A 24953-nucleotide genomic window follows, 5' to 3' on the forward strand; every position below is an offset into this window, starting at 1 on the left:
GACGTGTTCATGCAGGGACTTTACTTCAGTAAGAGTACTGACCTGATCTGATGCTTCTGGATTAAAGGGTCACTCCACTGTTTCTCCCCCAGAGTCCTCTGTGTCCACATCCTGGTGTGTGAGTGACTGGTAGGTAGTAAAAGTGTTGGAACTGGTCCAGTAGATCACCTCAGCCAGCAGACACCAAACGGGCTGCAATGGCTGCAACGTGATCCTTTGGGACAACTGCACCTGATCACAGTAGGTCCACTAAAAGAGCTTGTTTGATCCACTGACAGGCTCAGAGTGTTATTCTAAGTGTGTGACAGCATCATGGAAAGGATCCCTACAGAGAGAGACCTGGAAGATCCTTTTGGTTTAACCACAAACAGCACACACACCAGACTACATTCACTAAAACAGGGATTTTAGAGAACAGGACACAGGAGCTGCTGCCTCCATCAGTCAGAGTGTTTGTGTTATTATGTGTGATACAAATATTATATCAGATCTGAAACAACTCTCTAAAACAGCAAAGTCACACAATGACACCAACAAACTAACCGAAGGAAGCAGCAGTAGATCAGCAGCTCCTGTGCTATTGTGAGGTAAAATCACTGTTTTTGTCAATGGAGATTTGTACCTACAAGTCATTTAGACACCAAAATATGAATAATTAGAGACTAAGTTTAAAACTGTCAGAGTTTCCTTTAAACCCAAAAACAAAACTTCAGAAAGTGACGTCTCATTTCTTTAAATCCTCACATTTCCTTGTTCCTCTTTTCCTAAATCAGTCGTGAGGAAAACAAGAAAGTGGTGGAGACTATTAAAAGCAGGTGAGAAGCACCACAGAAGAAGAAAATTCACAATAAAAAGACGTATGCTCTTGCTGGAGGTCTGCAGACAGGAGGATGAAATCCACCACAGAAGAAGAAACCCAGAGGACAGAGACCAGAATGCACCGGGGTTTGTCCTCGTTCTCTCCTCTCGAGGTCGCTGAAAGGCATTCTGGGAAGCAGACTGCGGCCTGTGACATCACTCCTACTTCGTCTCCCCCTCCTCCCCCTCGCCAGGCGCCACCTCCACGGTCAGAAGCTCCTCCCCTTGCTGCGGCGGCGACATCCTGATGACCACCGAGCTGTCGGCCGTCTCCGACACAGCGTCCTCGTCGTCCCGCACCGGAGCGAGAGGGACGGGCGAGCGGCGGTGGGTCGGAGAGGGAGGGGGCACAGCAGAAAGGGAGCCCGGAGCCTGGGGGGGCAGAAAAACATGACATCACTTCCTCTTTTCTTCCATCTTTCTTTCTTTCTGTCTTTCCTGTGGGTCACCTGACCTTCTGTCTGTGGGTCACCTGTCCTCCTGTCTGTGGGTCACCTGTCCTCCTGTCTGTGGGTCACCTGTCCTCCTGTCTGTGGGTCACCTGTCCTCCTGTCTGTGGGTCACCTGTCCTCCTGTCTGTGGGTCACCTGACCTTCTGTCTGTGGGTCACCTGTCCTCCTGTCTGTGGGTCACCTGTCCTCCTGTCTGTGGGTCACCTGTCCTCCTGTCTGTGGGTCACCTGTCCTCCTGTCTGTGGGTCACCTGACCTCCTGTCTGTGGGTCACCTGACCTGATGACTCGTGGCTCTGAAGGCTTCTCACCTGTGTGGGTGCTTTCATCTGCTCGATCACTTTCACGGCCGCCTTGTACATCTCTGGCGTGCCCGGCCGGTGGGGGATGACCTCCACCGCCCCCTTGCCGCCGCCCTTCTCAGCCGGCTTGGCGTCCTTCGTCAGCATCGTCCTGCACAAACACAGATTCAGTCAGTTCAGCTGATTCAGAGAACATAAAGACGAACAAAATGTTCTCTCTGGTCGGAGGGCACCAGAGAAGCGTGGCGGCCTCGTACCAACACCTGCAGCACATCCAGCCCGTCTGCGGCAGCACCATGATCTGACTGAGGGGATAAAGCGCCTGCACGGAGGAGGATCACCGCTCTGATCCGACCCCGTTACCTGGCCGTCTGCACCAGGAAGTGGAGCAGATTAGAGTCGAGTCTGATCCTGATCAGACGGGAGGGAGACGGCGAGGAAGGAGAGCAACGCAAAGAACAACCTGGACGGGACCATTTTAAAAGTGATGTTTCCACCTTAGTTCAGTTCACAGGCTGTTTGTAAAACAGAGTTTCTGTGCTTGTGTTGTTTTTCTTTAAAAACCTTCTAACCTTTAAAATATCAGAATAATGAATGGAGTTTGGTTCAAGAGTGAAGACGAACTGTTCAGTGAACTCAAGCACATTTGCAAGCGACTGGTTCAAGAGGAGGAATCAGTGGACGACCTGAGCCTGGTGAACAGAAGCCGTCCTCTCTGCATCTTCAGAGAGTCTGAGAGTCTGAGAGTCTGAGCCAAAGGAATCAGGCCAGAAAGCCCAAAGAGTGACTGTGCATCAGATAAAAAGGCTTAAAGGATTCATCTCTAACTGTCAGTGAGGAAACTCTTCAAATATCATTCAGTCAACAGGAAGCACTTCCTGTTCCTGAGGAGTTAGTGAGCAGGCGTCACAGCGTCGGTGAGCCCAACGATTCGCTGCACGAATCCTTTAACCGCTGCGCTCCTCGTTAGCACACATTAGCATCATCAATATGACTCCTAGCTTAACTGCTATCACAGACAACAATCTGAATCATGACCCAGGTCACATGTGGAGTAACAGCAGAGTCTCAGAGTGCCTGAGTGAATGTAGTCTGATTGATTCACCCTCTGGTGAACATGAACGTGTCAGACTGTCAGCTTCAGGATGGTGAAGGTGTGGGCAGGTTCGGTCAGCTGAGCCTCTGGACCAGGACTTACTTGGCCTTCTTGCGGAGGAGCTTCTGGGACTCTGGGTAGTGCACCAGGATCTCTGCCAGGTCCTTCTTGTCCAGGATGAACAGGTTGGCGAATCCGTGCGCCTTCACGTTGGCTGTACGCCGGTTCCCACCGCCGCCCGCCAGCAAACTGTCCAATCAGAGAGGAGAGAAAACAGTGGGTGAACCTTCCTACGGCCACAGTGTCTGTGGACACGGTCAGAGCTGCTCCTCAAACCTCCTGAAGCCTCTCAAACTTCTTTTAGTGCCTCTAGTTTGAGGCTCGAACCAACTGGGAGGTTTATCACCAGCAGCCAAGACCGACTGTGACTTTGTGACGGACATTTAACACGCTAACATGCTAACATGCTAACATGCTAACACGCTAACACGCTTGTTCCCAGCTGTTCAGGTTTTAGGATTAGTGATGTTAAACATGCTGTTTGAAACGTTGACAGCAAGAAGCTGTTAAAGGATCATTTTGGTGTTTTTAACAATATTCTGGCGTCTCAATGACAAAGTAGATCACCGGAGTCATTTTATCTCCCAGAACATCGAAGTCTGTGAGACTTTGGTGACAATAACAAGCAAACTCACTGCTTACAGCATGACTTTAATGTCCTGGGAGCTAAAATCCCTGTTTTAGTGAATGGAGTCTGGTGCTTTTAGTGGACCTACTGTGATCAGGTGCAGTTGTCCCAAAGGATCACGTTGCAGCCATTGCAGCCCGTTTGGTGGCTGCTGGCTGAGGTGATCTACTGGACCAGTTCCAACACTTTTACTACCTACCAGTCACACCAGGATAGTTTACAAGATGGAGTCAAGTCCAGGACTTAATTCGAGCTAATTAATCAACTAATCAATTAGTCTATCAACAGAAAGTCTGCATTTAGTTTGGTTTGACTGATTTTTTCTGGGGTCAGTCTGAAGACGTCACTTTGGACTCTGAGACGTTTTTCTCAGATATTTAATAAACGTGGTTATTAGCTCATTGATCCTTTTAGTAGCCGACAGTCATTTAGACACCAGATATTGATTATTACTTTATTAGTTCCCGCAGACATCACTGCCTCTCTGAGTGGCCCAGTGAACTCTGGGAAACCTTCGCCCCCGTCGTCTTAAACAGGTTAATAGGATGAAGCTCTGACCTGATCTCCCCGAACACCGAGCCGGCTCTGATGGTCACAAACACCGTCTGCAGGTCAGGACCGCCCACCACCTGGACCTCCCCCTGCTTAATGATGTACATCTCCCTGCCGATCTCCCCCTGCACACACACACACACACACACACACACACACACACACACACACACACACACACACAGTCAGCACACACTGCTGCAGCGCTCCTCAGCAGGTGTCACCTTCAGACTCAGGTGTGTGTGTGTTCACCTTTTTACAGACAAAGTCTCCGGGCAGGTAGACGACAGATTTGAGCCTCGTCAGCATGTCGAACACCATCTGTCTGTCACAGCCCTGAGACACACACACACACACACACACACACACACACACACACACACACACACACACACACACACACACACACACACACACATTAACTGACTGCAGTGACGGCAGCTGTTGATAAATGATGATAAATTCCTGTTCAGGTTAGTGAAGGTTTGGTAGTTTAGTTACAGGACTTTCACACAAACAGGGTTAAGTTTAGGAAGGCTGAAATAATAATCAATAGGGTTAGGGTTAGGGTTAGGCTAACCCTAACCCATAATCAATGGATAAAATAAAAGGCAGGAACATGAAACACTAAATATCTCATTTCTCCGACCAGCTGACCTGAAACAGGGCGACTTTACTGACGATGGAGTAGTTGACGTCCACGGCGATGTCCATTCTCATCTTGGTCGGAAGCTGCACCAGCAGCTCCTGTTCGTCTGCGAAGAAAAAAATCCCACTGCTCTGAATGCACATGAACTCAGCACGAGGCGTTCAGGGACACAGTCTAGCTCTGTATCTCTGAGACCCTCTGGACTCACTACGATACTTTGAGCATCAGAATTTTGTGTCACTTTACATTTTGACTCCGCTGCACAAAACATTTCATCGCGTCATGAAACAGTTTTTAGATGTTAAACCAACCAGAATAATATAAAATAAATAGGACACGTTTGTATAAATAACTAAAATGAGCTCCAACTCAACCTGCTCACATTTAAACGCTTCACTAACAATCATAAAATATCTGACAGATATTGTCTCAATAAGAACTTTTACTTTTGATATTGGAAATATATTGATGATACTCTTGCTGTGGTATTTTATAGTGTCCTTCCTTCCTAAAACCTGTTGGCCCTGTGTATTTACTGGACATGGCATTAGTGGAACTGTAACTATCCACCAAGTGTTAAGAAGATGAAGAACCCTTTGGCTTGGTGTATTTACTGAAACCCTTCATCGGCTCAGGTTGAGCTGGTGGAGGAGCAACGACTGCTGTGTTAGCATGTTAGCTAAAGCTAAAGTTAGCACAGTAAGAACCACATTAAGAAAAAAGGCATTTAAAGGAGTTACATCACCAGACTCCATTCACAAAAACACTCATTTTACCTCACAGAACACAGCAGCTGCTGAGCGGTGGGTTTGTTTTGTGACTTTAAAGGATTATTTCAGATCCAAACCAACTCTTTGCTCCAAAACATTAAGTTGGAGCCATTAAAGGTAAATAAGCTCCAAATGAAATCACATTTAATCCCTTTTTGTAGTTCAAATGTTAAATATATTGCTTTATTACTTTGGCTAAATAAAATCTACATTTGTCCCTTCTGGTTTCTGATGTTTCTCCTCAGAGGACGAAACACAAAACAATAAATTGTGTTTTTGTTCTGTTCTTTTTTTTTTTTTACAGAAATCAGCTTCTTTTTATAAAACTGGATAAACTGTCATCTGTTCTTTTATTGTAAGTACCAGGATGGTGAAACTTGACAAAACAAACTCACCACAAGGTCCATTTAGTGGCTGTTCTGGAGCTTTCGATCATATCACACAGGCTTCCTCCTTGTTGGTTTAAACATTTAGATTGAAAAATTTTGTTTCTGATAAAATGCAAAAGACAAAAAACTACCAAAGTGTGATAACTGGGTGAACCTGCAGAGGAAGACAGTGTGAACTGATCGAAAGCTCCAGAACAGAATCACGAGTTACACCCCTGTTGTACGGGCTGAACTTACCCAGCATGCCCTGGCTCTTCCAGGTGTAGTCGTACCAGGTCTTGATGCGGTTCTGGACCTCACTGGGGATGTTGTAGGAGTTCATGTACTTGACGGTGCTGTCCATGCAGGCGCGGTAGTAGTTCTCACCGGCCGTGGCGGCTCCCACCACATCTCTCATCTGACGCACAAAACCACAAAGAAGAAAACGTTATCTGATTTCATCCTTCGCTATTTGGATCTTATTTACTCCACTTCTTACTCTCTGATTTACTGTAAAGCACGTCGTGTTTGAAATAAATAAAGTTCTCATCATCCGAACAACAGACAGAACAACAGAACGGATCGATTTCCAAACGAATGTTTTCAGCGCCCTCTGTAGGACAGAAGGGATCCAGGGACACCAGTCCGGTTTGTCCGGGAGCATTTCTTCTTCTTCTGCTGCTTTAAATGTGTCTCTAACAGGATCAAACAGGCTGTGTTTCTTCTTCTTCTGCTGCTTTAAATGTGTTTCTAACAGGATCAAACAGGCCTCGTTTCTTCTTCTGCTGCTTTAAATGTGTTTCTTGGATGTACTTCCTGCTTTGTTGTGCTGCAGCTACAGACAGCAGCTAAAGTCACAGTCAGAGTGTTTCTCCATCCCAGATGAACCTCTGGTCGTCATGGTGTTAAAAACACCAGTCTGCACGGGGGCTTTTATTTTGAAAACTGAGCTGATTCTCTTTGCTGTTTGTCTGTCTGACTTCCTGTCGCCTCCTCTGCTCTGAGCTTTACATTCGTGATGTGATGAACGCAGTAAACCAGTGTGAAACGGTTGGTTAGGTTTAGGCACCAAAACTACTTTATCAGATTTAGGAAAAGATGGTTTGTGTTGAAACAGCTACGTTAGTTATGGAGGTGACTCTAAGTAATGTGAGTGATCAGTTAAAACCTGACTGACGCAAAGACTGATCCATCTGTCGCTCTTTATCCTACGTCACCTGACTTCCTCCTTTGCTCCGGAGCCACCAGAGGTCACATCATTCATAAACACATTTTAACCCCTTAAAGACAACCACGGCTCCAGTTCTCTGTTTGAGAAGCAGAGGACCCAGAGCTCTGAGGAGGGTAAAGCAGTGCGATGCTTCGCTGACCTGACCGATCATGATCGAGAAAGCAAAGACGCCAACGAAGTAGTTGATGTTCTGGAAGCAGATCTCAAAGACGGTGGTGGGGTCCGGCAGTCCTCCGATGGTGATCAGCGTCTTCACAGCAAAATAGTAGCAGCGGATGTAACTGTAAGAAGACAACAAAGACACTTATATCCTCCTCTGGAATCCAGATCGTTCTCACAATGACGCTTCATAGTTCCTTCAGTTCAACTTAATTAGCTGGTTTCCCATAAAATAACATGTTAGATAAAAACTTCCACACACACAGTTCTCACTGACATTGATGCTATTTTGTTCCTAGAAAGTAGAAACCAGTAGTTTATCTGTCTAGTTTCTGTTTCTTACTTTTTATGTCTAAACAATTTGTACCGTTAGATTTTACTCTTCTGTCAGCTGAACTCATTAAATCTCACTGTGGATGAACAGAAGTCCTGTTTTTCACCAGAACTCTTCACGTGAGTCCTTTAGCTCTAACAAACACATCCAGTGAATTTATTCCACATGTAACATTATACTCTTATGCAGCACCACTCATAGAAATATTAGCTGTGCTAACGTAGCGATGCTAGTGGACAAAAACCCCACTGGACACCTTAAACCTGTTCAACCCGACCTGCCTGTCAGATTAGGGACAGTAATTATGACTCAAGGGGGGATGAAACTATTGTGACAGGTTTTAATCCAGATTATAATTGTTCTTTTTGTACTGAGAACAGATCCCAAATGTGTTTAGCTCAAGACAGAATAACATAATAATAGAACATAATAAAGAACAATTCTAAATGTTGGTTAATTAACCAATTAAAAAGGGAATAACGGGGTTTTAAGAAAACATAATGAACCAATTAACCAACTGAAAGGGTGAAATTAGAAGACAGAAGTGTGGATAAAAAGTGACAGATTAACATGTTGGATGTTAGCGTTGGGGTGAGGAGCAGACTGCAGTTATTGATTATTAATTAAACTTTATAAACTCGTCTACAGAGTGACGGTGGGCTCTTACGCGTTGCCTTTTCCGTTGTAGACCCACTTGGTGGATCCCAGTCCTTCATAGTCCGAGCCCCAGTAGAAGAGACAGGCGTTGATGTGCAGAGAGTACAGCAGGTAGGTGGAGGTCCGGATCACTCTGTTACACAACACAAACACAGGATTCAGTCAAATTAAGGCACCACAGTAATTACACGTGGGGTTCCTCAAGGATCAGTTCTGGGACCGTTCAGTCTTTAATGTTTATATGCCTCCTATCAGTTTTATTCCTCTGTAGCTATGCAGATGACACAGTTTTATATTGCTGTGACCAATATCCTCTTTCAGTCTGTTTGATGCCTGAATATCATGAAACTTGAACAAAAATATTGATCATTGTGAGAAGAAGCTGCTGAATTACTTTCTGTTCTAACAAGTTGTTTTGGTGTTAAAGTTTCATTCATCAGTCATCAGCTGGGAAATACATGAAACACTAAAATTGAGCCATTTGTGTCACTGCTACTGAAAGCTTTCATTACCTACAGGTCTGATTGTTATAATCAATCAGAGTTGTCTTTTTACCCACTCCTCCACTGATTATCTGCTCATTTTCATGTCATATGTTTAATTGTTGAACTTGTCTATGTGGCACTGTGGACCAGTCTGAACTACTTTTGATGAACCAAACGACTTGATCTCAAAGATGGCGCATGATTAGCAGCACTTTTTTTAAGGACATTTCACCTCATTTTAAGTGTCATTTAGTGCTTTTTGCCTCGTCTGCGTGTCAAAACTACTTTGGTCGAGTTAGCAATAATAAAAAATAATAAAAATGCAACGTCCTGTTACTCAACTTACAAAATAAATCTTCCCGAGGAACATGACTGTTGCAGCTTTGTTTGGTTTAGGCTACAAAACTAAGCAGTTAGTTTAGGAAAGGATGATGGTTTGGGCTGAAATGAGAAGCTAAAATAACTCTAACGCTGACTTGTAGCTCCACACGTGAAACAAACCCTCGGCTCCGGTGGGAAAGTCCAGTGTTCGACTCATCGATCCAACCCGTCCTCTTCCCTACAAGCATCTACGAGCTGAGTTGTTGCTCCGTTCGTATCGTTTTCTCTGTGCGTAAAATACCACGCTGCCTGCACAGATGTCCTTAAAAAGCCGTGCTATGCGTACGCCATTTGGTGACACCAAGAGTCAACGCAGACACACAACAAGAGGATTCTTCAGGCAATGTTGGGCCCCAATAATAAACAGGTGAGCTACCAAATGTTGGAGGCTGGTCGGTTGTGTTTCTGAGACATGGCCGACGTGTTATTAAGGCTCTCCTCACCTGTAGATGTAAGCTTTCTTCATCACAGCTTCCATTCTGTCGTTGAACTCGAAGAAAGCCATGTACTGAGCAGGGAGAGACAAGACTGTTATTCTTGAGGCGAGGCAGGAGGTTTGTTATTTCTGAATAAAATGAGTGAAGAAACACATCCTGACCTTCAGCAGACGAGGGAACCTCAGCAGAGAGTTCACTCCAGTGAAATAGTAGAATATCTCCATGGGAAACAGACTGATGATGTCCATCTGTGAACACACAGCACACACTCTCAGATTGAGATGTGAAATATGTGTTTTATTTTCCATAAAATCCTAAAAAAAAACCTTGTGACTTCAGTCAGAGATGAGTGTAACTTTAATTTGCTACCATATACGTTCAAATGTACGCAGACGATGCCGTCATTTTTACATGTGCAAAAAACATTCAAGATGAGTTCAGTTCTTATTTCTGCAGAGACCCTGAGACCTCTGAGCTCCAGATCCTCAGAGTGTAGAGTAACAAAGTTAGTGGAGGTCTATAGTGTGTGTGTTAGTTAGTCAGTGTGTCAGTGTGTAGTGGAGGTCTATAGTGTGTGTGTGTGTGCTAGTTAGTCAGTGTGTTAGTGTGTAGTGGAGGTCTATAGTGTGTGTGTGTGTGCTAGTTAGTCAGTGTGTTAGTGTGTAGTGGAGGTCTATAGTGTGTGTGTGTGTGCTAGTTAGTCAGTGTGTTAGTGTGTAGTGGAGGTCTATAGTGTGTGTGTGTGTGTGCTAGTTAGTCAGTGTGTTAGTGTGTAGTGGAGGTCTATAGTGTGTGTGTGTGTGCTAGTTAGTCAGTGTGTTAGTGTGTAGTGGAGGTCTATAGTGTGTGTGTGTGTGCTAGTTAGTCAGTGTGTTAGTGTGTAGTGGAGGTCTATAGTGTGTGTGTGTGTGTGTGTGTGCTAGTTAGTCAGTGTGTCAGTGTGTAGTGGAGGTCTATAGTGTGTGTGTGTGTGTGCTAGTTAGTCAGTGTGTTAGTGTGTAGTGGAGGTCTATAGTGTGTGTGTGTGTGTGCTAGTTAGTCAGTGTGTCAGTGTGTAGTGGAGGTCTATAGTGTGTGTGTGTGCTAGTTAGTCAGTGTGTCAGTGTGTAGTGGAGGTCTATAGTGTGTGTGTGTGTTAGTCAGTGTGTCAAGTGTGTAGTGGAGGTCTATAGTGTGTGTGTGTGTGTTAGTTAGTCAGTGTGTCAGTGTGTAGTGGAGGTCTATAGTGTGTGTGTGTGTTAGTTAGTCAGTGTGTCAAGTGTGTAGTGGAGGTCTATAGTGTGTGTGTGTTAGTTAGTCAGTGTGTCAGTGTGTAGTGGAGGTCTATAGTGTGTGTGTGCTAGTTAGTCAGTGTGTCAGTGTGTAGTGGAGGTCTATAGTGTGTGTGTGTGTTAGTCAGTGTGTCAAGTGTGTAGTGGAGGTCTATAGTGTGTGTGTGTTAGTTAGTCAGTGTGTTAGTGTGTAGTGGAAGTCTATAGTGTGTGTGTGTTAGTTAGTCAGTGTGTCAGTGTGTAGTGGAGGTCTATAGTGTGTGTGTGTTAGTTAGTCAGTGTGTCAGTGTGTAGTGGAGGTCTATAGTGTGTGTGTGTGTGTTAGTTAGTCAGTGTGTCAGTGTGTAGTGGAGGTCTATAGTGTGTGTGTGTTAGTTAGTCAGTGTGTCAGTGTGTAGTGGAGGTCTATAGTGTGTGTGTGTGTTAGTTAGTCAGTGTGTCAAGTGTGTAGTGGAGGTCTATAGTGTGTGTGTGTTAGTTAGTCAGTGTGTTAGTGTGTAGTGGAAGTCTATAGTGTGTGTGTGTTAGTTAGTCAGTGTGTCAGTGTGTAGTGGAGGTCTATAGTGTGTGTGTGCTAGTTAGTCAGTGTGTCAGTGTGTAGTGGAGGTCTATAGTGTGTGTGTATTAGTTAGTCAGTGTGTTAGTGTGTAGTGGAGGTCTATAGTGTGTGTGTGCTAGTTAGTCAGTGTGTAGTGGAGGTCTATAGTGTGTGTGTGTGTGTTAGTTAGTCAGTGTGTCAGTGTGTAGTGGAGGTCTATAGTGTGTGTGTGTGTGTTAGTTAGTCAGTGTGTTAGTGTGTAGTGGAAGTCTATAGTGTGTGTGTGTTAGTTAGTCAGTGTGTCAGTGTGTAGTGGAGGTCTATAGTGTGTGTGTGTGTGTTAGTTAGTCAGTGTGTTAGTGTGTAGTGGAAGTCTATAGTGTGTGTGTGTTAGTTAGTCAGTGTGTTAGTGTGTAGTGGAGGTCTATAGTGTGTGTGTGCTAGTTAGTCAGTGTGTCAGTGTGTAGTGGAGGTCTATAGTGTGTGTGTGTTAGTTAGTCAGTGTGTTAGTGTGTAGTGGAGGTCTATAGTGTGTGTGTGCTAGTTAGTCAGTGTGTTAGTGTGTAGTGGAGGTCTATAGTGTGTGTGTGTGTGTTAGTTAGTCAGTGTGTTAGTGTGTAGTGGAGGTCTATAGTGTGTGTGTGCTAGTTAGTCAGTGTGTCAGTGTGTAGTGGAGGTCTATAGTGTGTGTGTGCTAGTTAGTCAGTGTGTTAGTGTGTAGTGGAGGTCTATAGTGTGTGTGTGCTAGTTAGTCAGTGTGTTAGTGTGTAGTGGAGGTCTATAGTGTGTGTGTGCTAGTTAGTCAGTGTGTCAGTGTGTAGTGGAGGTCTATAGTGTGTGTGTGCTAGTTAGTCAGTGTGTTAGTGTGTAGTGGAGGTCTATAGTGTGTGTGTGTGTTAGTTAGTCAGTGTGTTAGTGTGTAGTGGAGGTCTATAGTGTGTGTGTTAGTTAGTCAGTGTGTCAGTGTGTAGTGGAGGTCTATAGTGTGTGTGTGTTAGTTAGTCAGTGTGTCAGTGTGTAGTGGAGGTCTATCGTGTGTGTGTGTTAGTTAGTCAGTGTGTCAGTGTGTAGTGGAGGTCTATAGTGTGTGTGTGTGTGTTAGTTAGTCAGTGTGTTAGTGTGTAGTGGAGGTCTATAGTGTGTGTGTTAGTTAGTCAGTGTGTCAGTGTGTAGTGGAGGTCTATAGTGTGTGTGTGTTAGTTAGTCAGTGTGTCAGTGTGTAGTGGAGGTCTATAGTGTGTGTGTGCTAGTTAGTCAGTGTGTCAGTGTGTAGTGGAGGTCTATAGTGTGTGTGTGTGCTAGTTAGTCAGTGTGTTAGTGTGTAGTGGAGGTCTATAGTGTGTGTGTGTGTTAGTTAGTCAGTGTGTCAGTGTGTAGTGGAGGTCTATAGTGTGTGTGTGTTAGTTAGTCAGTGTGTCAGTGTGTAGTGGAGGTCTATAGTGTGTGTGTGTGTTAGTTAGTCAGTGTGTCAGTGTGTAGTGGAGGTCTATAGTGTGTGTGTGTGTTAGTTAGTCAGTGTGTCAGTGTGTAGTGGAGGTCTATAGTGTGTGTGTGTGCTAGTTAGTCAGTGTGTCAGTGTGTAGTGGAGGTCTATAGTGTGTGTGCTAGTTAGTCAGTGTGTCAGTGTGTAGTGGAGGTCTATAGTGTGTGTGTGCTAGTTAGTCAGTGTGTTAGTGTGTAGTGGAGGTCTATAGTGTGTGTGTGCTAGTTAGTCAGTGTGTCAGTGTGTAGTGGAGGTCTATAGTGTGTGTGTGCTAGTTAGTCAGTGTGTTAGTGTGTAGTGGAGGTCTATAGTGTGTGTGTGTGTTAGTTAGTCAGTGTGTTAGTGTGTAGTGGAGGTCTATAGTGTGTGTGTTAGTTAGTCAGTGTGTCAGTGTGTAGTGGAGGTCTATAGTGTGTGTGTGTTAGTTAGTCAGTGTGTCAGTGTGTAGTGGAGGTCTATAGTGTGTGTGTGTTAGTTAGTCAGTGTGTCAGTGTGTAGTGGAGGTCTATAGTGTGTGTGTGTGTGTTAGTTAGTCAGTGTGTTAGTGTGTAGTGGAGGTCTATAGTGTGTGTGTTAGTTAGTCAGTGTGTCAGTGTGTAGTGGAGGTCTATAGTGTGTGTGTGTTAGTTAGTCAGTGTGTCAGTGTGTAGTGGAGGTCTATAGTGTGTGTGTGCTAGTTAGTCAGTGTGTCAGTGTGTAGTGGAGGTCTATAGTGTGTGTGTGTGCTAGTTAGTCAGTGTGTTAGTGTGTAGTGGAGGTCTATAGTGTGTGTGTGTGTTAGTTAGTCAGTGTGTCAGTGTGTAGTGGAGGTCTATAGTGTGTGTGTGTTAGTTAGTCAGTGTGTCAGTGTGTAGTGGAGGTCTATAGTGTGTGTGTGTGTTAGTTAGTCAGTGTGTCAGTGTGTAGTGGAGGTCTATAGTGTGTGTGTGTGTTAGTTAGTCAGTGTGTCAGTGTGTAGTGGAGGTCTATAGTGTGTGTGTGTGCTAGTTAGTCAGTGTGTCAGTGTGTAGTGGAGGTCTATAGTGTGTGTGCTAGTTAGTCAGTGTGTCAGTGTGTAGTGGAGGTCTATAGTGTGTGTGTGTTAGTTAGTCAGTGTGTCAGTGTGTAGTGGAGGTCTATAGTGTGTGTGTGTTAGTTAGTCAGTGTGTCAGTGTGTAGTGGAGGTCTATAGTGTTCCTGTTGTTCTGGATCAACATGTTCTCTGTCTTTCTTTAGTCTCCTCTGATGAACAACATGTCTGAAGTCTTTTCTCACTCATTCTGCTTCAGTGACTTCTGGAACCTTTTAGCTGAGGTTGGACACATTTTAGGGACATGAAGAAGAAGAAGGTCCTCCAAGAAAAACCAGAAGAAGAAGCAGCAGCGAGGACGCAGGTGCAGCGTTCAGAGGTCAGAGGTTAAAGTGGGAGCTTTCTATGTCACATTAACTGAAGTATGTTCTCTGCTGTATCTTAGACGTTCATGTTTCTTACCTTGAATCTCTCGGTGGTCATGTAGTTTTCTCTCATGTCCTTCTTATCACACTGAAATAAAACAGCTCCAGGTTAAAGACGCCGTTCGAGCAGAACTCCATTTTAAAAACGCTGATGTGTTTTACTTCGGTCGGTGCCGCTCACCACAATGTCTCCTCCGCGGACGAACTGCAGCCTGGGCTGGAAGACGAGGATGTCGGTGATGTAGACCAGGTCGCAGGTGTAGTCGGCCAGCAGCCACATGTGGATGTTCTCGGAGGTCTGGTAGGGGAACGCCCAGCGGACAGGGATCAGCCACACGTTCCAGTTCCACGCCGCCACGACAATGAAGAGCCAGAGAACGTAGATCAGATCTGTGGACACAGGAAGTCCTCATCAGATCAGATCGACAGGAAGTGGTGGGAAGAGCAGCTTCGTACATTTACCAAAGAACTAAGTTACTAAGTTATTAAAGCCCCCCCCCCTCTTCCTGGTGTATCGTCCTCTAAATGGACCATAATTGACTAAATGAACTGAAGAAGACTGTAAACTAGAGACTGAGAGCAGAAACTCATCAGGAAAATGTTCGGCTAAATCAGACCAATCAGAGGACACCATTGCTTCTATAGTGTCATAACAAATTTTTCCCACTAAAGTGCAGATCTAGACACGTTGACTTCCCTCCTTATATTGTCTCATCTTTTATATAAATCTCCTGGTGGAGATGATGATGGTGATGATGATGATGATGATGTCTGTGCTCACCGGTGAAGGGGTCGATGCTGGAGGGGAAGCGGTACTCCACGATCACTCGCAACCAGTTGGGTAACTTGGGGATTTTGGGAAGTTTGAGTTTTCGAGGAATTTTCACTGGTTGTCCCAAAATCTTAAAGGGGAGCTCAAACTCCTTCTCCTCCTCCTCTTCTTCTTCCGCTGGGGGCGCATCCTCCTTCTTCTCGTCTCCTGCTGGCGGCGGAGGAGGGGGAGGTGGAGCTTTGGCCGGGGCTGCAGGGATCAGACAGATATTTAGATGATTCTACCGCGACATCCTCTGAACATCAGTATGAGATTAAAGGGTAATTTCGCTGTTTCTCCTCCTGGTGTGTGAGTGACTAGTAGGTAGTAAAAGTGTTGGAACTGGTCCAGTAGATCACCTCAGCCAGCAGACACCAAACGGGCTGCAATGGCTGCAACGTGATCCTTTGGGACAACTGCACCTGATCACAGTAGGTCCACTAAAAGAGCTTGTTTGATCCACTGACAGGCTCAGAGTGTTATTCTAAGTGTGTGACAGCATCATGGAAAGGATCCCTACAGAGAGAGACCTGGAAGATCCTTTTGGTTTAACCACAAACAGCACACACACCAGACTACATTCACTAAAACAGGGATTTTACCTTGAAGAACATGTGATCTACCACTGCCTCCATGGTTAGTTTGCTTGTGTTATATTGTGCCACATGAATATTGTGTTGGACCTGAACTAACCGTCTAAACACCACAGTCACACAATAACACAAACAAACTAACCAAGTGAGGCAGCAGTAGATCAGCCACTAGCATGTTCTGCGAAGTAAAATTAGTGGTTTTGTGAATGAAGTCTGGTGTGTTTGAAGAGAGGCTGTTTCTGGTTAAACAACGAGGATATTAAAAAGCCAGAATTACCCTTTAACTTAATGATTAATGCCTCTCTATGGCTAAGATAATTGTGCAACAGGTTTCTGCAAACAAAATTGAAACAAACTGAATTCTGTCCACATCAGTGTTATTTCTATTACTTAGATGACTGTTTTAATGCTGATTGACTGATGAAGGTGGCTTTGAGTCAGTCTGTGTCATAAGACATGAAGACATGAGGAAGATGAAGACAGTGAAGGTGTCAGCACGTACAGGCCGAGGGACTCTCCTCCTCAGACTCGTCCGGGTCCAACAGGCGCTCTTTCTGGCGGTCCGTGCGACCTTTAAACAGCTTGACGAGATCGCTCAGACGGTCCTGGATGATCACGCTGCCGACGCTGGCTGCTGACAGAGGACGTGTGCTGTAGGACGACAGCAACGGGTCAGAGAACATGGAGGGCGGAGGTGACGGAGGTGGAGGACAGAGTGTGTTTGAGTGGTGTTTGGCTCACTTATCCTCTGCGGTCAGCAGGTCTCCCGGACCGGGACCGGGGATCCTCGACAGCTCCTCATCCATCTCGTCTACAGACAGATCAGCTACACTGAGGGCGACACGACAGGAAGACACCAGGACGCTGTTACACTAATGTTGTGTACTGACCCTTTAAAACACCAAAGTCACACCATAACACAAAGCAAGGCATCTTCACAGACACCAGACTCCATTGACAAAAACAGGAATTTTGCAGCAGCAGCAGAGCAGCAGCTCCTGTGTCCTGTTCTCTAAAATCCCTGTTTTAGTGAATGTAGTCTGGTGTGTGTGCTGTTTGTGGTTAAACCAAAAGGATCTTCCAGGTCTCTCTCTGTAGGGATCTGAAGTGTCCCCTGTGACTGTTGTACCATTAGATTGATTAATATTCCTCATCATTGATAGAAAGCAGGATTTTACTGCTGGAGCTGGTTTACATGGGGCTCATTCTGAACTATTTAGTACCAAACAGCAGCTGATTATTTTCTCCATCAATCCACTGATCGTCTGGCTTTATTCATACACATTTTGGTGTCTAAATGACTCGAAGCTACTAAAGTTTTTCAGCCAGCAGCCGTAAACCAGACTCCATAGACCAAAACGCTAATTTTAGCTTGGAGGACACAGGATCTGCTGCCTCGATTGGTTGGTTTGTTTATGTTCTTGTTGTACTGTGCCTCGTAGTCATTTCTAACCAAAATGTAAAAAAATACCAGAATTACCCTTTAAAGTCACATTCACATGATTCAGACCATCATCAGGATGCTTCACGTTAAGTTTCTGTCCATCGACGTCTGTTACCTGAGCGTGGCGTCGTTGACAGACAGATTTCTGGACACTGGCTCTGGGGTGGTGATAATCTGGGGGATGTTCAGGCCTATTCCCAAACCTTCAGAGGAACAGAGCAGAAACACCGTTGGCCTTCATCTAAACATCTTCCTGAGACACCACGCTGACTCCGTCCACGAGTCGTCTCGTCAGCGCCTCAACGACTTCCTCTGTCGACTAGTTTAGTTTATCATCATGTCGGAGCCAAACGATGCTCAGGAACCTAAAGGCTCATTTCACTGTTTCCACCTTTGTGATTGTAAAGTTTTAGCTTCTACACGAGCGTCTTATGTTCTGTGTTTAAAGTGGAAACAGACCAACTTTTATGATTTGAGCATCGATGGCTGCAGATTAATGACTCAGCCTTCAGATCGCTGTCTCCCTCTTTGAGCTCCTGGGGAAGTTAACCCCCCCCCAGTCCCACCTCCCTCTACTATCTGTCCTCTCTAATAAAGCACAGAAATGGATTTTTATGGGTGAATAAAAAATAGTTAACACAAAGAAAGAAAACACTTCAAGTGATGCCTCTCGTGACAAATAAACCAATAAACCAGCTAAATGAGTTTCCTCCAAAGTCAGCAGCCAGCTCCTGGGGAGGGACGGTGTGCAGCAGCCAGCTCCTGGGGAGGGACGGCGTGCAGCTGATTCACAGAACGGAGGATAAAAACTACATATGACGGACTATAACCTGATAGCTGACAGCTGATAGCTATAGGGGGGAATAAAAGTGCTCTCCTCTTCCTGGGGGGGTTGTGTGTGGGGGGGTCTGTGTAACTGAGGCCTCTTGCCTCGTCACTGTGTCTGACCAAACGTCCCTTCAGGCTTAAACGTGTCCAGCAAGCAAAGCGTAGCTCAGCACAGACACCCACTTCCTGTCAGGTCACCTGATGTGTGGTGAGCTGGCGGCGAGGCAGTGCAGAGCAGCAGAGCATGATGGGAGTGACGTGAGGAGGATGTCGTTGATACGGGGGGGCTGGTTTGGCACTTTAAAGGTTTCTACACAAGCGTGAGGAGTCTAGGAGGCTTCTCTAGGGGTCTGCTGCAGGGGGGCGGGGCTAAGGCTGCTGAGGATGCTGGGAGTCGGAGTTCAGGCGTCTGAAGCAGCTGAAGAGGCTCGAGCAGCAGCGTCGCGCCTGCTGGGGGAGCTGCCACAGCGCCTGGATCAGCTGGGTGAGCTCTGCCGGAGGGGTCGGCAGGGACGGCGTGGGGGGGGCGAGGCAGCAGCCGAGCAGCAGCGTCCTGCAGCTCTCCAGACACGCAGCAGCACACGGGAACCGAAGCAGAAAGCTCGTCACTGGAGACTGAACGTCAGGAACTGGACAGAGAAACAGTTAGAGTCAGAGGGGGGTCCTGGGGGGGGGGGCGATCAGAGCGAGGCGAGGGGAACGTAAACTGATCTGAAGTCTGAAAAACAAAGAGGAAACAGGAAGGAGCTGAAAACAACACTGTTCAAACATGGTGTCATGTAGAAGTCAGCGAGGCCGAGAAGCTCAGAGGTTTGAGTTTTAACACTGACTTTGGTATTATTATTACACAGAGATTATTATTATTATTATTATTATTATTATTATTATTATTATTATTATTATTATTATTATTATTACACAGAGATTATTATTATTATTATTATTACACAGAGATTATTATTATTATTATTATTATTACACAGAGATTATTATTATTATTATTATTAGACAGAGATTATTATTATTATTATTAGACAGAGATTATTATTATTATTATTATTATTATTATTATTATTATTACACATAGATTATTATTATTATTATTATTACTACACAGAGATTATTATTATTATTATTATTAGACAGAGATTATTATTATTATTATTATTATTAGACAGAGATTATTATTATTATTATTATTATTATTATTACACAGAGATTATTATTATTATTATTATTATTATATTATTATTATTACACAGAGATTATTATTATAGACAGATTATTATTCTTATTCTTACACAGATTATTATTATTATTATTATTACACAGAGATTATTATTATTATTATTATTATTATTACACAGAGATTATTATCATTATTATTATTATTAGACAGAGATTATTATTATTATTATTATTATTATTATTATTATTATTATAAAACAGAGATTATTATTATTATTATTAGACAGAAATTATTATTATTATTATTATTATTAGACAGAGATTATTATTATTATTATTATTATTATTATTATCATTATCTCTGGTTGGGTCCTGTTGTCTCTAATGAGAAATGAGGCTGTGAAGAGTTCACTGAATAGTTCATTAGTAGTTCTGAGGCTCATGGTGAAAAGCCTGCAGGTGAGATGGAGGTGAAGGTTGACACAGCTCCCAGCTCTCACCTCCTCCTCCTCCTCCTCCTCCTGCTGCGTCGGCCTGAGAGGAGACAGACAGGAAACAACAAAACTCAGTTCTCTGCACGTCTTCTAATCATAATGAGTGAAATACATCAATATTTATTCTTTCTTTGTTTTCTGTGGAGCAGACTGTTGCTATGGTAACAGCTCTGACAGCAGAAGCAATAAAATCATTATTTTGGGTCAAGTTGTTGACGTCTTTAGTGTTCAGTGGGGTTCTCCTGTCCTCTCACTGTGAACTATCACTTCACTGTAACGTTATATTCTGTTATATATGTGATAATCCCTGAAGGTTGACTGAAGGTTCCACTCAGGACACAAACTTCGCTCTGCTGGGTGAAAGTCATGTGACTGTGATGCCCACTAGAGGTCGTAGACGGTCTACAGTAAGGACCACCCCCCAGCCAATCAGAGTCCACGCAGGACAGAAATATCAGGTATGAGCTGGATCCTAAAGGGCGTCACCTGATCTGCGGCGGCGTCCTGCGGCTCTGGGTGCTGGATGACGGGGATGTCGACGGGGCTGTCCAGGTCTCTCCTCTCGGACGCCGGCTCCACGTCTGTGGACGGGACGTCTTCAGCCTGGCAGACGTCCATCAGACACCTGGTGAGGAAGCACCAGAGGAAACAGAGTGAAGGGATCCGTCCTCACCGGTCACGTGACAGGAGGAGGAAGGTTCCCTGACAAACACATGACGGCTGCTCTGCATCATATCTGTGATGTTCAGTACATCTAACAGCATCTTTCCCTCTTTGCCTCGTTATCGTACTGACGATAAAAAGAAAAATCTAACCTACCTCTTAATCTCTGGCCTGATTCACAGAAGGAAACACAAAATGAAGTCAGATTTCACCGTGAAGACAAACTGTGGTAAGAGCCAAAGCTTCTGCAGAAGCAGACATGAAGCAGAAGCCAAACTGTCCAGGTTCACAGCTGACCTGAGGCTAAGAAGCTAAGCTAACTCAAGCTTCGTCTGCTGCAAGGGGTCCATATGGCTGACGGACCTGCTCAGTGTGAGGTCAGAGACAGGATATGTACTGTATGCTAGCACACCAACAACATGGGTGGTTAATGGAGGTCTGCACTGCCCCCATTAGGAGGGCTTATTCTAGGGCCCCAGAAAGGACCCTGTGGCCAAGTCCATGCTGACTGTGGAGCCGAGGATGGAGGATGGAGGATGGAGTTCAGGCTCCTCTGAAACTATGCAGTGTAGAAAAGGACCTCCTGTACTGGGACCGTTCACCGGCCTGAACAGGACGGGACCGCAGCTCCAAAAAGGTACAAGAGGTAAAAAGCTTTTAGTGGATCTGATGGAACCAGAGGAGCTCTAAGATCCAGTGAGATGTTTTCACACAGCATGATATGATTAGATCAAGTAGAAGATGGATGAAGTGGAAGAAGTATGGAAGCGTCCGTCCATCTTACTGCAGGGGGACGTCTTTAGCTAATGAGGCAGCAGATCCTAATATATATAATATACCTGTACTGACATCAGGCACCGCTGAGGGCAGCGATTCAAGCTTCTCCTGTGTGGTCCCTTTGTCTGTTTTACAGGTTGGAACCACATTTGAACTTCAGCTCTGGAAGATCAGACCTGTCCAGACCTGGTCCCGACATTCCTGCCAGACTCTAAACTCTAAAACACTACAGGACTCAGTGGAAACGCTCCTTCTCTCTCTAAGTTGAGTCACTTTAATGCACCGGACTTAATTTCTAGCCGACACAGAAGCTGCAGCAGCAGAAACTAGGAGCAGTCAGCAGCAGGACACGACAGCGACAGGGCGCCGTGGACTTACTCCGGCTCGTCCTCGTTCTCCTCCTCCAGGATGTTCGGCAGTCTGGTGACAACAGACAGACAGCAGGACAGTTACTGAAGGTCGTCTGTCTGTCTGTCTGTCTGTCTGTCTGTCTACTTTCATCCTTTAACGTACTGAAAAGATTAATGTACGTGTCTACGTTTGGACTGTTGGTGTCTACGTTTGGACTGTTGGTGTCTACGTTTGGACTGTACGTGTCTACGTTTGGACTGTTGGTGTCTACGTTTGGACTGTTGGTGTCTACGTTTGGACTGTACGTGTCTACGTTTGGACTGTTGGTGTCTACGTTTGGACTGTACGTGTCTACGTTTGGATTGTTGGTGTCTACGTTTGGACTGTACGTGTCTACGTTTGGACTGTTGGTGTCTACGTTTGGACTGTACGTGTCTACGTTTGGACTGTTGGTGTCTACGCTTGGACTGTACGTGTCTACGTTTGGACTGTACGTGTCTACGTTTGGACTGTACGTGTCTACGTTTGGACTGTTGGTGTCTACGTTTGGACTGTACGTGTCTACGTTTGGACTGTACATGTCTACGTTTGGACTGTTGGTGTCTACGTTTGGACTGTACGTGTCTACGTTTGGACTGTTGGTGTCTACGTTTGGACTGTACGTGTCTACGTTTGGACTGTACGTGTCTACGTTTGGACTGTTGGTGTCTACGCTTGGACTGTACGTGTCTACGTTTGGACTGTTGGTGTCTACGTTTGGACTGTACGTGTCTACGTTTGGACTGTTGGTGTCTACGTTTGGACTGTACGTGTCTACGTTTGGACTGTTGGTGTCTACGTTTGGACTGTTGGTGTCTACGTTTGGACTGTACGTGTTTACGTTTGGACTGTACGTGTCTACATTTGGACTGTTGGTGTCTACGTTTGGACTGTACGTGTCTACATTTGGACTGTTGGTGTCTACGTTTGGACTGTACGTGTCTACGTTTGGACTGTTGGTGTCTACGTTTGGACTGTTGGTGTCTACATTTGGACTGTACGTGTCTACATTTGGACTGTTGGTGTCTACGTTTGGACTGTACGTGTCTACGTTTGGACTGTACGTGTCTACATTTGGACTGTTGGTGTCTACGTTTGGACTGTACGTGTCTACGTTTGGACTGTACGTGTCTACGTTTGGACTGTACGTGTCTACATTTGGACTGTTGGTGTCTACGTTTGGACTGTACGTGTCTACGTTTGGACTGTTGGTGTCTACATTTGGACTGTACGTGTCTACGTTTGGACTGTACGTGTCTACGTTTGGACTGTACGTGTCTACGCTTGGACTGTACGTGTCTACGTTTGGACTGTACGTGTCTACGTTTGGACTGTACGTGTCTACGTTTGGACTGTTGGTGTCTACGTTTGGACTGTACGTGTCTACGTTTGGACTGTTGGTGTCTACGTTTGGACTGTACGTGTCTACGTTTGGACTGTTGGTGTCTACGTTTGGACTGTACGTGTCTACGTTTGGACTGTACGTGTCTACGTTTGGACTGTACGTGTTTACGTTTGGACTGTAAGTGTCTACATTTGGACTGTTGGTGTCTACGTTTGGACTGTACGTGTCTACATTTGGACTGTTGGTGTCTACGTTTGGACTGTACGTGTCTACGTTTGGACTGTTGGTGTCTACGTTTGGACTGTTGGTGTCTACATTTGGACTGTACGTGTCTACATTTGGACTGTTGGTGTCTACGTTTGGACTGTACGTGTCTACATTTGGACTGTTGGTGTCTACGTTTGGACTGTACGTGTCTACATTTGGACTGTTGGTGTCTACGTTTGGACTGTACGTGTCTACATTTGGACTGTTGGTGTCTACGTTTGGACTGTACGTGTCTACATTTGGACTGTTGGTGTCTACGTTTGGACTGTACGTGTCTACATTTGGACTGTTGGTGTCTACGTTTGGACTGTACGTGTCTACGTTTGGACTGTTGGTGTCTACATTTGGACTGTACGTGTCTACGTTTGGACTGTACGTGTCTACGTTTGGACTGTACGTGTCTACATTTGGACTGTTGGTGTCTACGTTTGGACTGTACGTGTCTACGTTTGGACTGTTGGTGTCTACGTTTGGACTGTTGGTGTCTACATTTGGACTGTACGTGTCTACATTTGGACTGTTGGTGTCTACGTTTGGACTGTACGTGTCTACGTTTGGACTGTACGTGTCTACATTTGGACTGTTGGTGTCTACGTTTGGACTGTACGTGTCTACGTTTGGATTGTTGGTGTCTACGTTTGGACTGTACGTGTCTACGTTTGGACTGTTGGTGTCTACGTTTGGACTGTACGTGTCTACGTTTGGACTGTTGGTGTCTACGCTTGGACTGTACGTGTCTACGTTTGGACTGTACGTGTCTACGTTTGGACTGTACGTGTCTACGTTTGGACTGTTGGTGTCTACGTTTGGACTGTACGTGTCTACGTTTGGACTGTACGTGTCTACATTTGGACTGTTGGTGTCTACGTTTGGACTGTTGGTGTCTACATTTGGACTGTTGGTGTCTACGTTTGGACTGTACGTGTCTACGTTTGGACTGTACGTGTCTACGTCTGGACTGTTGGTGTCTCTTACTGCTCGTTGGGCTCCGGCAGCGTTTCTATCAGGATCTTAGCTGAATGCTCCACCTCCAGCTGTCGGACTGCCTCCGCCGCTGCCTTCCTGGCCATCTCCTCCGCCATGCGGGCCGCCTCCAGGCGCTCCTGCTGCAGTCTGCACAACAGGGAAGGAAATGACACTAGTGGATGAAGAGTCTGAACTGAAGAATCAAAAACTAGTGTCCTCAAAATGCTGCAAACACCCCAAAATAACCCCTCAGATGCTGAGACGAAGATAACGGACAGAAGAGAGAGTGGTCGCTGACCTTTCCTCCATCTGGGCTAAAGCTGCCTCTCCAGCCTCCTTCCTGATGCGGTCCATCGCTGGAGCCTCTGCACTTTGAGTCTGTGACCAAACAGAGACCTTTAGTACCTTTTCAGGTATCACAGTGTTCACATCATTTCCCATGGTGCCCTCTGTGCGGTGGTACCTTTCCTGGTACGACCCTTGGAGACGCCATGTTGCCTCCCTTAGTGCCAATGAAACCCTTCGTAGTGTCATCACACCTACCATGGGACTCACCCTGGTACCTTTAAAGGACCACAGTAGAACCATAGTACTACTAGCATAGAACCCTAGCAGCCCACTCTGGTGCTACCATGGCCCTCTTCATAGTGCTCTGGATATAAACATGCAGCCATTAGCTCATTTAAAGTGAATTAGTGTGTTAAAAGAAGAAAAGGTAGTAAAATGTAAAAAAATGTAAATGAATAATTATTAATATTAATATTAATGAATCCTTATTAATGGTCTCTTCTGTGGATCGTTCTTCATGGTTTGGATGATTAGAACAATATCATTTAGAAGTTTTAGTGTAATAAGCATCATAAAGCATTTAGTCCAGGTCAGTAAATAACAGCACAAAACAACAATCATCACGTCTCGGAGGTTTTCTGTGCTGGTCAGCGTCTGTCTGAACGTGACCACGTGCTTTACCTGAAGGTCTGGATCATCTCCTGCAGGTTTCTACATGTGTGAGTTAAATTTAAGGCTTTTAATGGCACCATTTAT

At 45.2% G+C, this 24953-nt stretch overlaps 1 protein-coding gene across 1 annotated transcript in view; it reads right to left on the bottom strand.

Annotated features, from left to right (window-relative positions):
• Nucleotides 1-1020: 1020 nt before the first annotated feature.
• Nucleotides 1021-24953, bottom strand: part of cngb1a (cyclic nucleotide gated channel subunit beta 1a) — a 34454-nt gene continuing 10521 nt past the window's right edge. Inside the window, exons 16-38 of the mRNA XM_070831286.1 lie at nt 24208-24287; nt 23919-24056; nt 21320-21361; nt 19988-20126; nt 19508-19541; nt 18267-18434; nt 17107-17194; nt 16289-16378; nt 16050-16198; nt 14925-15164; nt 14325-14533; nt 14181-14231; nt 9579-9665; nt 9424-9488; nt 8125-8247; nt 7104-7245; nt 5992-6151; nt 4604-4701; nt 4199-4282; nt 3953-4071; nt 2809-2955; nt 1584-1761; nt 1021-1230 (exon numbers count right to left, since the gene is read on the bottom strand). Of these exons, the coding sequence (XP_070687387.1) occupies nt 1021-1230; nt 1584-1761; nt 2809-2955; nt 3953-4071; nt 4199-4282; nt 4604-4701; nt 5992-6151; nt 7104-7245; nt 8125-8247; nt 9424-9488; nt 9579-9665; nt 14181-14231; nt 14325-14533; nt 14925-15164; nt 16050-16198; nt 16289-16378; nt 17107-17194; nt 18267-18434; nt 19508-19541; nt 19988-20126; nt 21320-21361; nt 23919-24056; nt 24208-24287 (2841 nt within the window). The remainder of the gene's footprint in view (nt 1231-1583; nt 1762-2808; nt 2956-3952; nt 4072-4198; nt 4283-4603; nt 4702-5991; nt 6152-7103; nt 7246-8124; nt 8248-9423; nt 9489-9578; nt 9666-14180; nt 14232-14324; nt 14534-14924; nt 15165-16049; nt 16199-16288; nt 16379-17106; nt 17195-18266; nt 18435-19507; nt 19542-19987; nt 20127-21319; nt 21362-23918; nt 24057-24207; nt 24288-24953) is intronic.

The sequence above is a fragment of the Pempheris klunzingeri genome, chromosome 1 (assembly GCF_042242105.1).
Source record: "Pempheris klunzingeri isolate RE-2024b chromosome 1, fPemKlu1.hap1, whole genome shotgun sequence".
Taxonomy (NCBI): Eukaryota; Metazoa; Chordata; class Actinopteri; order Acropomatiformes; family Pempheridae; genus Pempheris; species Pempheris klunzingeri.